Source organism: Hevea brasiliensis, chromosome 11, assembly GCF_030052815.1.
Source record: "Hevea brasiliensis isolate MT/VB/25A 57/8 chromosome 11, ASM3005281v1, whole genome shotgun sequence".
NCBI lineage: Eukaryota > Viridiplantae > Streptophyta > Magnoliopsida > Malpighiales > Euphorbiaceae > Hevea > Hevea brasiliensis.
The window spans coordinates 97,582,495-97,596,857 of NC_079503.1; the positions used below are offsets into that span (position 1 = coordinate 97,582,495).

At 35.6% G+C, this 14,363-nt stretch overlaps 2 protein-coding genes across 2 annotated transcripts; both read left to right on the forward strand.

Moving 5' to 3' along the window:
• Window positions 1-625: 625 nt before the first annotated feature.
• LOC110632237 (calcium-dependent protein kinase 2) lies at window positions 626-6,411 on the forward strand. The gene is made up of 8 exons (XM_058130454.1): window positions 626-1,710; window positions 2,889-3,032; window positions 3,153-3,305; window positions 3,642-3,757; window positions 5,033-5,200; window positions 5,295-5,422; window positions 5,840-5,939; window positions 6,015-6,411. The coding sequence occupies exons 1-8, from the start codon at window positions 924-926 to the stop codon at window positions 6,087-6,089; spliced, it is 1,671 nt and encodes a 556-aa protein (XP_057986437.1). The 5' UTR covers window positions 626-923; the 3' UTR covers window positions 6,090-6,411.
• A 2,753-nt stretch (window positions 6,412-9,164) lies between these two features.
• Window positions 9,165-14,174, forward strand: LOC110632235 (uncharacterized). Its single transcript, XM_021780380.2, has 6 exons — window positions 9,165-9,880; window positions 10,491-11,354; window positions 11,848-12,038; window positions 12,480-12,686; window positions 13,206-13,266; window positions 13,397-14,174. Exons 1-6 carry the CDS (start codon window positions 9,662-9,664, stop codon window positions 14,000-14,002), a joined length of 2,148 nt encoding a protein of 715 aa, XP_021636072.2. The 5' UTR covers window positions 9,165-9,661; the 3' UTR covers window positions 14,003-14,174.
• The last annotated feature ends 189 nt before the right edge of the window (window positions 14,175-14,363 follow it).

The following is a 14,363-nucleotide window of genomic DNA, read 5'->3' on the forward strand; positions in this document are numbered from 1 at the left end:
TAGGAAGTACACTTCATTGAGAAATAGACTATTTTGAACTAAATGAGACCATATTGTGATAATTATTTAAGATAGGGTTTGGTTCACCATATAATCCACATATCACAAATGATTACGCCAAAATCACATGTGATTGTGATTACAGCATGTTAATGCACATATTAAGCCGCGAATATCTCTATTATGCAAGTGAAAGCAATGTCTTACCATGAACTTGTCCAGTTGAGACCTCTTTTCTAGTATTTTTTTTTTTTTTAATTTTTGAGATGGAATAATCAATCTTTTGTAATTAAACAATAATTTTTCAATGCCACATACACCTTTGCTCTGATTATTAACTTTTTTAATCATCAATTTTTAGTAGTATCATCAAACATGAATCACTAGTTTTTAAATTAAACTAACATTAATTAAAAGAAAAAAATGGCTGAAGTTCTTAATTAGTAGCAATTCTTTTTAAATAGGTAATTAAGAGAATACGTGTGATGATATAAATATGATAAGTGAATGATTAATTGTGTACGTTTTCTTGTACATTTAATTGTAACACAAGTGCTTATGTTCACATCTGTAATGAACGGGATTCAAGTCTTTTGATTGCGAAATTTTATCAAATCTCTGTCGTTCATACAGAATATATCTTCTCTTTCTCTCTCTCCCTCCTACCACTTTGTCTTTAAAAGAAATTCCCCTTTATCTCCTCAGTTAAGTGTCAATGTAGAAGAAAAAAATTTTATCAGTCTTTCCTCTGTCGTCTTCTCAATACATGAGTGGGTATTCTCTGCAAATTCAGCTCAAAAAGCCCAAAACTTGATCTGGGTTTCTCTGAATTGCCAAAACCAGAATCTGCCTCCTTTTTGTCCAAAGTTTCAGTCTTTATTTTTGTTCAACTCTTTCTTTGAATCACATATCCTGAGTGCAAGATGGGTTGTTGTAGCAGCAAGGAGAAGCCTTCAAAATCAGAGGCTAATAAAGGGTACAGGTCAGGAGGCACTGGTAATTTAAGGCAGAACCAACAACAACAATCTTATTATCAACAACCAGAATACCAGCAACAACAGGCCGTGCAGCACCCAAAAATGACCGTCCCTCAAACTCAAACACAAACCCCGCAAACAAGGCCCCAACAACCTCAGGCATCAACCCCCCCTCCAGTAAGAGCAGCACCTACGAACCTTACAGCAAGATCAGTTCAAACGCCACAGACCATTCTGGGCAAACCCTTGGAAGACATTAAGCAGTACTACAGTCTAGGGAAAGAACTGGGTAGAGGCCAATTTGGTGTTACTTATTTGTGCACAGAGAATTCCACTGGCCACATTTATGCCTGCAAATCCATACTGAAGAGAAAACTAATCAATAAGGGTGACAGAGAAGATATCAAGAGAGAGGTTCAGATTATGCAGCACTTGTCTGGGCAGCCAAATATTGTAGAGTTTAGGGGTTCCTATGAGGATAGGCAATCTGTTCATGTTGTGATGGAGCTTTGTGCTGGAGGGGAACTTTTTGATCGTATTATTGCTAAAGGGCATTATTCGGAGAGAGATGCCGCTAGGATTTGCAAGGATATTGTGAATGTGGTGCACGCTTGCCATTTTATGGGAGTGATGCACCGTGATCTCAAGCCGGAGAATTTCTTGCTGGCTAGCAAGGATGAGGGAGCAATGTTGAAGACCACTGATTTTGGACTGTCTGTGTTCATTGAGGAAGGTTAATTTCTTAATCCTCCCACTGTTCTTTATATCACGTATTAGTTAATATGATATAGATACTGCTGTTGCTGAAATGTTTGAGAATGGATTTGATGCCTGTGATATTGCATAGGCATTATGCTTTCTCAGTCTTTAGAATTTGGGCATTCTATTGCATAAACTTTATAGAATCATGCAAATTTAATTTTTGAATGGATTCAGAAGGTAGGAGAAACTGTTCAATTCAGCATGGAGTGATGAAATTGAACATTTTATTTTAGAATGAGTTACTGAACTAATGAGAACAGTGGTCATTTTAGCGTAATCAGGATTTATGAATTATGTACTTTATTTCTCTTGCTGATTTAAATTCTTGAATTGTAGACCCTTGTTCTGTTTGTTATAATTATGAAGTCATTCTACTTCGCACACAATTGGCTTGAGTGTAATTAATGACGTGACTCATTCTTGTGGGGCTAGTTACTGGAAATGGTCTTTCACAATCCCTTTGGACAGGCATGCTTCTTTTCTCAATTCTCAGAGAATTTTAATTCAGAGATGTGTGGCAAGCTGAGATCTGCAGAATTATTATCTTAGTGATTGGTTTTGCATTTGTTGCATTTCACTTTTGTGCCAGGACTTCATATTCTAAGAACTTTTAGACAATGGGAGTCTTAGTGAAACAGCAACAATTCTTTTATGTGATATTAGTCCACAGTCATATGCTAGACAAATACAGTATTGTAGACAAGTATATGGGTAAGTCAAACCAGGTAATATCATTAGCAGGGAAGAGTGTTAGCTATATGCTTTTGTGATATTACGAAAATATCCATATATGTATTTTCACATTGTAAAGTGCTTTGAAGGTGGTACTTGGTATCAAGATCAGGTAAGCTAGGAAATAAGAATAAGGTTACTATGAGCTTTGTTTGAGAAACTTGTATTTATCTTTTTTCTGTTCCTTGGATCAATCATACGTATATATACATATATATAAAAGGGAAAACTTGGGGGAATTTCACCTATAGAAGTAGAGCAGGATAGATGGATTTAGAGAAATGTGGTGAATTGTTTTTGCACAAATAATTGAAGTTGTGTAGATGCTACTTCTCTTAAACTCTCTTTAAGTTTATTATTTATGTAATGTAACCATATGTACTTGTGTTCAATGACCACCTCCAAAATATTTTGCAGGGAAAACATACCGTAATATAGTTGGTAGTGCTTATTATGTTGCTCCTGAAGTATTGAGGCGTAGTTATGGAAAGGAAATAGATATTTGGAGTGCAGGAGTTATTTTGTATATTCTACTCAGTGGTGTACCTCCATTTTGGGCTGGTAAAGGCAATTTTATTTATTTGTTTATTTTGCCAAATGTTCTTTATAATTTTAGAATTCTTGTTAACCACTTCTAAATGGAAATATTGATTAATGAGATCTTTTCAATTTGTATTGCAGAAACTGAAAAAGGAATATTTGATGCTATTCTAGAAGGATACATTGATTTTGAAAGTTCACCATGGCCATCAATATCTGACAGTGCCAAAGATCTGGTCAGGAGAATGCTGACTCAGGACCCAAAAAGGCGAATTACTTCAGCACAAGTTCTTGGTATAAAACTGCCTATACTTTCTTTTAGAAGTTGGTTAAAACTTGTATCCGAAACCTGGACATTTTATTTCCCTCTCATCATGAGATTTTTGTTCAATGCAATTTGTTGTATCTTCTCCTGGAGAAATTCTTCTAATTGATTTTATTAATATGAGCTGCTTGACATATATTTACATGTTATATATAGTTGTTGGTACTCTCTCTCTCTCTCTCTCTCTCTCTCTCTCTTCTGGGGTGAGTCCTATCCCTTTATTTGTTGACTGTTCTGGTATTACATCAGGCTTTCATGTTAGGCTTATGTGCTTCTGGCTAACGTATATTACTTTGTATCGCTAGACCATCCATGGATTAAAGATGGAGGTGCAGCATCAGACAAGCCAATAGATAGTGCAGTTCTCTCTAGAATGAAGCAATTCAGGGCAATGAATAAGCTCAAGAAGCTAGCATTAAAGGTAAAATTTTGAATTATTCAGGTGTCCCCTCTTCTTTTAGTAAAAGTTGCTATAAGTCACCCTTAAAAAACTGTGTGATGATCCTTATCCTGTGAATATTTGCTTTTGCAAACAAGACATATAGAGAGACATGGTTGGATGTCCTTTACTATCTATATTTTGTGGAACTAAATCCATCAAAAAGAGATTCTGTGGCTTATAGAACTTGATTTAGGAGGGTTTCATGTATGTTTGCCCATGTGAGTAGATGATTTATATTGCTAAGTTACAGTCTCTCATCATCATGTGATTAATGTTGGTGCATTTCAAATAGATTATGTGATCCCTGTGATGGTGACTGTCATGGTGAACTGAAAATTTCAGCTTCTTTCTGCTTCTGTTCTTTTCAAATTATTGTATTTCATTTTATATATTAAAGGCCAAACAAACCATTCTCAAAGATAAGGAGCTCATTTTATCACATGCATGGATCAGGGTTTTAAATAATGGCTGTTGCCATTATGTTATGACTAAGGAGAATCAGGGGTGTTGAAAATAAATAGAGGGTCTTTGGGGTTGAAATTGTGATAAAAGGAATATAGTGTTAGTCAGCTGGGAATTAGTTAGAGAGTGGCGGGAACAGTTACTGGAGAGATCTAAAGCTGCATAAATAACAACTATTGTAACTAGAGAAACTATTCCAAAAGATTATCAATGAAATTCTCATTCTTCTCTCTCTAACTTCTGTTCTTTGTCTTCTCTCTGTCTTTTCTCTGCTCCTTTCTCTTCTTTTCCTATTCTTTCTTCTATATTATCAGCTATACTGCATAGTAGGGTTCTGTTACATGATACATTAAACATCTGTTTTCTGGTTTAGCATAATTAATAATTTTACAGGCCATTTTGTGATAAATATTTGAGAATCACAAGTCAAATGGTCCATTAAGTCCATTGCACCTCATCGCACTTAGTTGCTATGGCTGTTAACCAGAAATCCTCCTTTTGTTTTGCAAGCTAAATTTTCAAAGTTCGATGATAATGCTGGCTGTGGTTTTTACACTTCGGTCATGACATCTTGGAACAGGCTCACAGCAAGCACAATCTCAGATGCTATTTAAAACCTTAATCTCGCTGCCTTGGAAATCTTGAGTGTATTCTGTTTCCTATTATGTTCAATAATTTTCTTCATACTGGTGTCTTGGTTGGAGCCTAAAATAAGAGTATTGCCTGTGTGCATTTTTTTTTTCCATTTTCTTTTATATCGTGAGTGATCCACTGATCCTTTGAATTCCCTAGGTTATTGCTGAAAATCTCTCTGAAGAAGAAATTAAAGGTCTTAAAGCAATGTTCACAAACATGGACACTGACAAGAGTGGCACAATCACCTATGAAGAGCTGAAGACAGGTTTAGCTCGACTTGGGTCAAGGCTCTCTGAAACTGAAGTTAAACAATTAATGGAAGCTGTAAGTAATAATGGGCCTAACTCAGCCTAATTATTCACATTGCATCTCACACTCAACTGACAGTTCTATTATTCATGTGCATGATGCATTTCAGGCCGATGTGGATGGAAATGGAACAATCGACTACATTGAGTTTATCTCTGCTACAATGCATAGATATCGACTGGAAAGAGATGAGCATCTATACAAAGCATTTCAGTACTTTGATAAGGATAGCAGTGGGTGAGTTCGCAGATTTCCTGTGTTTATAATAGCCATCTTTTCTGCAAATTATAGTGCTTGATTCCCTGTGTTTGATGAAGTTTTAATATATAAATGAGAGTGTATACTTTTTGTTTCTTTTTTCCTTTGTCCTTAAGGCAACTATCCACCTTACCAGTATTTTCCTAAAGAAACTTTAACCAATCTATCAATTATTGTGTTTATTTTTATTTCATACCTTTTGCACTGTAATCTGGAGGTAACATTTTGGGATGTTTCATGTGTGCTTTTCTTCATCATTCACTTGATGTATAGTAGGACTGGAATCAAGTTAGTTTAACTTAAATTCCTTAGAAGATAAAGAGTTCTGCAGCTTTTTACATTGTTTTTTAGGTGAATCAATTTGAGAAAACTTCATTCTCATAAAGTTCATTACAGGTATATAACAAGAGATGAATTAGAGTCTGCCATGATGGAGTATGGTATGGGAGATGAGGCCAGTATTAAGGAAATAATTTCTGAGGTGGATACAGATAATGTAAGTGACCAGTTATTTGAACTTTTGAAACTCCTTTGGTGACATTGTTCATGCTAATACCTTTCGGATGGATAGGATGGGAAAATCAACTATGAAGAATTCTGCACTATGATGAGAAGTGGAGTACAACAACCAGGAAAGCTTTTCTAGTTATAGGCATAAGACCGGAGTTGCTATTTAATGCGTTAGTAGAAGAACCAGAGCAAAGCTGCTAAGAGAGGTAAGAAGTATGACAGTCCAGATGCCACCATGTGAATTTGCAAGGGGCAGTTTGAGCACTAGTTGGACTGCTTGGACATGCATTATAGTGTTTGTGCATATCTATTTTCTTGTCTCTTCTATTTTCTAGGTTCTTGTTGTTTTCTCTTCCATTTTAACCTGATTCTTTACTTTGAATTTTAATCAAATAGTCTTTTAATTAAACCTGTGGTGGATGATGAATAAATTAGACTGCTAATTTTCTATGGAGGTATATTGCGACTGTTGCTTCCAATATTTCATTACACACCATCCTTCTTGTTCAATGAATTTTTTGTTGCATGAATATGAGAATGTGAGATGATTTCACTTCCCAAGCTGCAACTTTTGCTAATCTGATCCACTTATTCTAAGTAAGGGAGATATTCTATGCATAGCAAAGCTGACCTGTCGTTCACTGTGTAGAACCAATAATGCAGAGCAAGAACTTTAACATCAGGTTGGTTTTTCTGATTACTTTCCATCCAACTGAGGTAGAAGAAACTAACAATTCATTTAGCAACAATGTAAAAGAAACAATAGCCATTACAGCACCTTTTAACCATAGAAGCTGGAATGGTAGGCACTTTGCTTGGTAAGATCATATTTGACTTCAATTTGCTTGCTTGGTTCATTAAATAACAAAGTAAGCCTTGTGCTTATGCAAATGCATACCGTGATTAAACCAGAAAGCTAGGCTGCAGACATAACTTAATTGCAACTTATACAAAAAGCAAGAATGTAGATTGAATTTTAAGTTCTTGGCCTAACTGGACTGAGTGTGCGCATCTCTATTTCTATTATTTTTCCCCTCATCTCAAAGCAACAAATAACTGGTTCACCGTCATGTGAAGCCAATCAATGATATTGAATATTCAAACTCTTTATTTTATTTTTTCTTCTCTTTCTGATTTGGGGAGTAGACAACCCTTTTAAGCAAAATTTACTAGTAAAAAAAAAAAAAAAAGTGATCTAAAGCATTACCCATTAAATTTCATAAGAAAGTGAACTCATTACAGAACTTCTTTCCCCTCACCAGCACTTTTTCCAGGGAACCCAAAGATGACAAATTTAAGGCTGTTAATGAACTGGGCAGCTTTCATAAATCACAGGACTAATTTGCCCTTGCAATACAGATCGGTGTATGATTAATATGAGGGTTAACTTGTCAATCTGTGGACACAGACTAATATACTAAGAAGGGTTCTGCAATTTAAAATTAGAAGGAAGGCATCCAAGGTTTCAGCTTCATATTCCCCTGACACAAATTGCATTAGAGACAACCATTTGGGTTACCTTTCCACGTGAGGTTGGTTTTTGTACATTGCAATGCAACCCACTAGGCATTATACAATATGCACGTGTGCACACAATTTCTTTTTCTTTTACAATTTATGCCTGGGAAAAAGGGGTCATGGACTCGCTATTCAAGACATACAGACAGCAACTATCTATTAATTATCTTTTCATTTTCAGTAATCATAATCATCATAACCCCAAATGCCCATTTTCCACTAATGCTTTGATAATTGGAGCACTTCCCTTGATCATATAAGGCTCCATGCCGCCAAAAATTTTACTTCTCTACAGATGAGCAAATCCTCTTCTGCAGGGACATTCGTGTCATTCAACAACATGGGTGCCCTTTGAATTAGAATTTTATGGTCCTGGATTCATTTTACCTTCTCATATCAGTACCAAATCACAGCTGTGGAAGCCATACCTGTTGGATAAAGAATTAGGTGAAGCCAAATAGTCCAAGGTAAGGAAGAGACACCAAATTCGACTTGAAGACACTGATTCAGACAATGGCTCCAAGATTACCATACAGAGATATTTCTTTTTGTTGATTATATATGTTTTGTACAGCCAGGAAAAATGCCTACTTTGTGACAGCACAAAGACCCTCCAGCCTGTACAATTTAAATACAGCTTTTGACATTGTAGTATAGAGTTTCAGGGAAATTCTGCACCAATTTAGTTGCTCACATTCAAATTGTAACGTCTCGCCAGCCTGCATTTGACCTCAAGATTTTGTTCCCTGAATCTCGCTATCATTAAATCTGAAAGTGCGTTCGTTATACAGTTAGATAAGTCATATTCTTATATATATATTCACTTTTTTTTTTCTCCTTTTTCAACGTGAGACAATTTATTTCTGTTTCTTTTGCTTAAAAGCCTACCAATGAAGCTCTATTTTTATGCTTGCTTTTATCGACTCTCAGGATGTTATGAAAATACCTAGTTCTTCATATAAAGTGTGATTGATCATCAAACTTAATTTTTAAGCGACTAATTACCCAATTGATTATTTTAAACATCTAATCTCTAACGTTAATTACTAGCCTGGTTATGGAAAGAACATCAGTGTAAAATAAAAATAAAAGCATTAACATTCTCCCACTGTAAATTGTTTGTCTCATTAGGAAGCAAGTAACTTGATTGTATTATAAGAAAGTTAAATTATGAAAAATCTAGTTGTATTGACATATTTTAATTACTATCTAATAGTATAAGCAGTGCCTAGGATGCTCCTTTAGCTTGCTTAAAAATGTGGTATGTATGGTCACACCATTTATATAACAAGACAGTTCTAATTGTTTATATATCATCATTGCAAGCTGTTCCCAATTAAATAAGAGATAGTTAAGACACCATTAACAATGCACCATCTCAAGCAGAGCAAGTGTGCTTAGTACACTACAGCTTCTTGATCTAGGAGATTTAGATTACCCTTTTTAAGAATTACAGGCCCTATTAATCTTTCTCTTTATGACTTTGTTTTGTTGGATCAAATTTAAAACAAAGAACTGATGAATTATTCTGAATATTTAAGAATATTTTTTTTTATCTAGATTTAATTCACTAAAATACAAATATGTAATATTATCTTGGATTTAAGATAGATCGGATCTAGGTAAAAATTTCTTTCTTTACTTAGACTTTATTTATTATGAAGTCAAGATAAGAGATACGGTGGACGAGTATAGGCAAGAATTTCCTGCCAAGAAGAGAGAGAGAGAGACGCACGTGGGACTGCATGCCTCACTCCTCGCCGCTCTCTTTTGCTTTTACAGAAATGAAACAGAAAATCAAAACCCAAAAGACTCCTTATTCTCTTCTTGATGTCTCAAGAACTTTCTCTCTTATTTATATCTACTGCTTGCTTTGATGGTTTGACTTGCACTTAATCTATACTGCTTTCTTTTCTTCTTTTTAACTCATTCATACTCTTTTTGACATGGATAATCTGAAAATCTTTAGCCTACTTTTAGCTTTGAAACACCAGCCTTACTTAGATAGGTTTTGTTTTGAGAGAGTACGGCAATACTAAAACAACCATCATGCAGTTTTTATTTCAAATGTTCATTTGATATTTTGATCTTGGAAACATTGCTTTTAAGGTTTTGGTTTGTGGGTATCAACCATATTCTTTGATCGTTGGTTCTCATCTATTTGACATCGGAACTTTTGTGTGTTAATCAATGGTGGAACTCCAATCCTGTGCTAGTTTGGTCAATGCCTCTGCTTTGTGTTCTATAGAGCAAGAAGTGAAAGGTGAGGCAACTGTGAATATCATTGCAGAGATATCAGCAGAGTTGCAAAGGGAAAGAGAGAAGAATGCAGAGCTTATGGAGAGAATATCTGTACTTGAGTCTCAAATACAAGAAAGAGATAAAGAATCCTTTATCGCTCATGGTCAAGTATGATCTCGCCCATTTCATATTCGTGTTTTTGCCTCTAGTTTCTTGACTTCCTTTTGAACTATATATGGTACTGTACACATTTTGATCCCAATAATGTTGTTTTATTTATAGCATATCAAAAAATAATTCTCGGCTATTTTCTGGTTTTTCCTGATCGTGCCATTTTTATTTTATTCCTATTCTTTTTTTTTTTTTTGTCCTTACTATCTGCTTACTCTACCTGTAATAATAGATGTCTTTGATCAATGAGCCAATGGTTTCACAAAGAACTTTGCTACTGAGCTATGATACCATCAGAACTTCTGCAAATCTTTATTTGCACATCAAAATGTATGAGCTTTAGCCCTTAATAGGACCTGTACACTTATGAAAATTGAGTCAACCAGTGTTTTTCTTTAGGCTAATCTTTGATATCATTTCTGGACCTTTCAATTTTTGGGCACTTTCAGATATTGTTGATCTGTTGGAGAGATTGTTTTTGTTGACATGGAAGTGAACTCAAGTATATCTTTCTTAAATTGGCAAAACTAGAGGCTTCAACTTATCCAGATTCCTTGCTTTTCCAATTCACACTAATCATAATATCCATTATTATGTTCTCTCTCAGGGCAGTTGTCTCAATGCAGCAGAAAGAAGCCTCAAGAAGTTTAAAAGACAAAAAATAGGAGCAATTGACAATGAAAGTGGAGAAAGAAATGCTTCCAATGGTGAAACAGTATCACAGATAAAGAATGACATTAAATGCAATCCACCAAAAGATGCAAATGTGGAAGACCGATTGGTTAATTGGATGAGTATGGATGAGACTCAATTTTTGCTTATTGATAAACTGAAAGATGATGATTTAGCTGCAGATTGTGATGATACGGATGATAGTGAAGAAGAAGATGACTGTGAAGAAGTTGATACCCTCATTGACCACAAAAATGGAGCTACTTGTGAGATTTCTAATCAAACAGATGCACTTCAGCATCAAAATGGTGTTGACGAGAGAGTAAACCTACCATGTCCAGGAAGTTTCCTTGGTGGACAGTGTGAGACGACATTTCCACCAGTAAACCAAGAAAAGAATGCAGATAGGAAGAAGTATTCCACACTGCCTGATTCTGAACGAGTTAACAAGAAGAGGGATATCCAAAAGCAAGATGAGAAAGGAACTGGAAAAACTGGAGTTCACGAGACACTGGCAGATGATCCTGTTTCTAAGCAGGAGGCTTGTAATAATGGCCGTGGAAACATGTCATCTATCAGAAAGCCTCCAAAGGTGGCCTTCTGTCCAAAGGAAGTAAAAAGGATGCTAGAGTCGGAAGTCCTTTTACTGAAAAATGCGCAGTCTCACACCATAAGGAAGATCATAGTTTTTGCATCGCTTGGTATAAGGCATGGCTGTGATGATATGTATGAATTAGACTTCAATCATTTCAGCATTCTGAGAAAAGGGGAACCTTATGTGTCTCCAAAAGATCCAGGGGTAAGCAATTTACTTCATATGTATCATAACAATAACAAGAGTGCTTATTGTGTCAGATACCACAGCTGGAATCACTGTTCTCATTTTGGTTTGATCCCATTGTTAGTAGCAATCTTTGTTGATCTGATGTGAACAATAGACTACATTGTTACTAGCAACCTTTGTTTTCCATGCAGTTTGGGTCACCTTATTTACTTTTATCATTAGCTTTTAATGGAATGAATGAACTGTGCTAGATTTTCTTGTTGATAGGAATCTGCATTTTTTAGGTATTGTTGCATTTGAATTGTATTGTTTGCTTATGGGGGATTTAGCTGCTCTACTGAATTTGATATATGAACAGTTCTGTGTTCCTTGATTATTGAGAGCATTATATTTGATCCATGATTAGAAATGAGCATCAAAAGCATTGTAGGCTACGAAATATGATCTTGCTTCTACTTTTCATGTAAATAAATAAACAAGTAAGGCCACTAAAATAATTGATCAACAGGAGCATGTAATCTATGAGAATCCAGGCATCCGGAGGAAAATATTTTTTCCAAATCGGCAGAACCCAACATTATGTCCTGTTCAGATACTTGAAGAAGAGAAGACTATGCGTCCATCTGATCCTAGCTGCCCATCGTATTTATTTCTGTGCATTAAGTATGGCGGAAGAACTAGAAATCTTCCCCAAAATGAGTAAGTACAGATACTGTGGTTTTGCTCAGTTCCTGTTGCGTTATATCCATGTCCATCTTATTGTTCGCATTCTTACTGTGTCTTTTCCACCTGCATAAAAAATTTATTGTCCAGATTGCATCCGTGTTATTTTTTTTTCTTTTTTGGATAAGCAAGTTTATAACCAAAAAAAAAAAAAAAAACAGGGGGACTAGACCTGCAACAATCCCAGATATCAAGATACAGCAGGCATGAATATTTTGGCATCACCATCCATTTGCCTTTTCCAGTGTTTATTAGCTCTATGAATATGTTGGCATCTTTATTATGTTAAAATGTTGTGATTTGTTTTTGAAACCATGACCTTTCGAGTGAAGTTCGATGCTTGTTTCTTACTTGAACTGTTTGAGAATTCCCTCCCATGACCAGATCCAAGAGTATTCATGTTATCAATTTTTCCAGATATGTCAGGCAGCGCATGGGAAGAAACAAACTAAAATCTTTTGGGCCAGTTATATGCCGAATGGCAATGCTAGTCCATATCCGCAGTGGAAGCTTCTTTTTTAAGGCCTTGGGAATTACATTTCTGTTCATGGCTGGTTTTCCTGATGACCTGGTCAAAAGGGAAACCAAATACCGGAACTTAGATTTGCTGCAAAAGTATTACAGGTAAATGATGCTTAAAGAATTTATGATACTTACTTTTATAGAATTCAGGAATAGAGTACTGCACATTCGATTTCTCAGTTTATCATTCTGGAATCATTGTCACTGTACAAACTGCGAAGGGTATTTGATATATCCTTATTTTCTTTATTTTTTAGTTTTCCATAACACAAGGTTATAACAATCTTAATTGGTTAATATGTTAAACAAGAATTTAACCCTGCTGGGAAAAATTATCAGTTCAATGCTAAAAAATCATGGCACACCTTTTCTTCTAGAATGGAGAGTATCTGTTGTTCATTTTCAGCTTCTGTTTTGAAGCATTACAATAGCAGAATTGTAATATCATCTTCAGTTTTGCATCATTGGATCAAATGGTAGTGTTCAATTCAAAAAAATACAATCTTGTTTGATCAGAGGAAGAGGTTCATCTGTTAATGATGTCGAAGAGTAATCTTTCAATGTCTTGTTTTTCTTATGTTCTCCACTCATTACAGCAGACTCACAAATTTCCTGCTGCAGGACAGATGAAGATGCTGAAGGGGAGGAATTGTTTCTCGCACATCCAATGAATTGTGATACTGTAAGACCACAACTTCAGAATTGTAAATCCAGTGCTTTTCGTTTGTAATTTGATTATCATTATTTGTGTGCTGTTGATCTTGTCTAAAACGTTGAAAGATTTTGGTTTTGCCACTTTCTTGCTCTTTCAGCAGGCCAGTCCAGGTTCTCATAAGTCAACTGGGAAGTCAATTTCCACAAAATTGAAGGGCAAGAAACAAGCAAAATCCATAAGTAAGCCTCTGAATTTGCCAAGATCCTCAGTTCATCAGTCTGTACCGTCAAGCTCTGCACCACCCACCCAGTTTGGGCTTATGGGCTATACTAAAATTCAAACTCAGGCAATAGCATCATTCCAATCCATACCATCTCAAACTCCACCAGATATCTTAAATGTCTCTAACCAAGTGATGAACAGTTCTGGTACCAATATCTCTTACAACAATCAAACCCCATATCATATGTTCCCACCACAACCAGCAAATGCTTTCTTGCCTATGGTGTATTGGTCTGCACCAAATGCATTTCCTCCTACTCCTTATGCCTCTACATATGGTTACCAAGCTTTTCCATCCACTACAAACTACATGTCCTTACATCCTCAGCCTTATTACAGCAATCCCTCCTGCAGTCCTTCAATTCCTAAAATGGCAGAAAGAAATTGGAAGAATGATGCTGCCTTGGTGGAAGCTGATAGCGACTCTGATAGTAATTCTAGCAGTACAGAGCCAAAACAGGCATTGGCAGGCTGCAAATAATGGAGCAGAAGCTATATATGTCTTTGATGTAAATTATCTCTATTGGAAATAATCCTAGCAGAAGAAGGTGCAGTGTGTTGCAGTTTTAGGCCTCTCCTCCATTGCTGGTATTCCATGCAACTTTGAGTCTATTTATTTATATAGTGAATATATTTTTCTGTTCTTATTTGCCTCTTTGGCCATTAATTTCATCTCTGAGCTATGCATACAAAATGAATCTGTTATGAAAATTAGATGGTCGTATTTTCGTTAATCATTTACTTGATAATAATAATAATAATAAAGAGTAATCAAGAACCCAATTATGAAAGGTCTTACCAATAATTTTTTGATGGTCAGATCCCTCTCAACCCATTTCTTG

Coding starts and splice junctions, on each gene's coding strand:
- LOC110632237 (XM_058130454.1), top strand. CDS start 924: ATGGGTTGTTGTAGCAGCAAGGAGAAGCCTTCAAAATCAGAGGCTAAT. Junction 5,423..5,839: donor TTTGATAAGGATAGCAGTGG/GTGAGTTCGCAG, acceptor AGTTCATTACAG/GTATATAACAAGAGATGAAT. Junction 5,940..6,014: donor CTGAGGTGGATACAGATAAT/GTAAGTGACCAG, acceptor TCGGATGGATAG/GATGGGAAAATCAACTATGA.
- LOC110632235 (XM_021780380.2), top strand. CDS start 9,662: ATGGTGGAACTCCAATCCTGTGCTAGTTTGGTCAATGCCTCTGCTTTG. Junction 9,881..10,490: donor CCTTTATCGCTCATGGTCAA/GTATGATCTCGC, acceptor GTTCTCTCTCAG/GGCAGTTGTCTCAATGCAGC. Junction 12,039..12,479: donor AGAAATCTTCCCCAAAATGA/GTAAGTACAGAT, acceptor CAATTTTTCCAG/ATATGTCAGGCAGCGCATGG.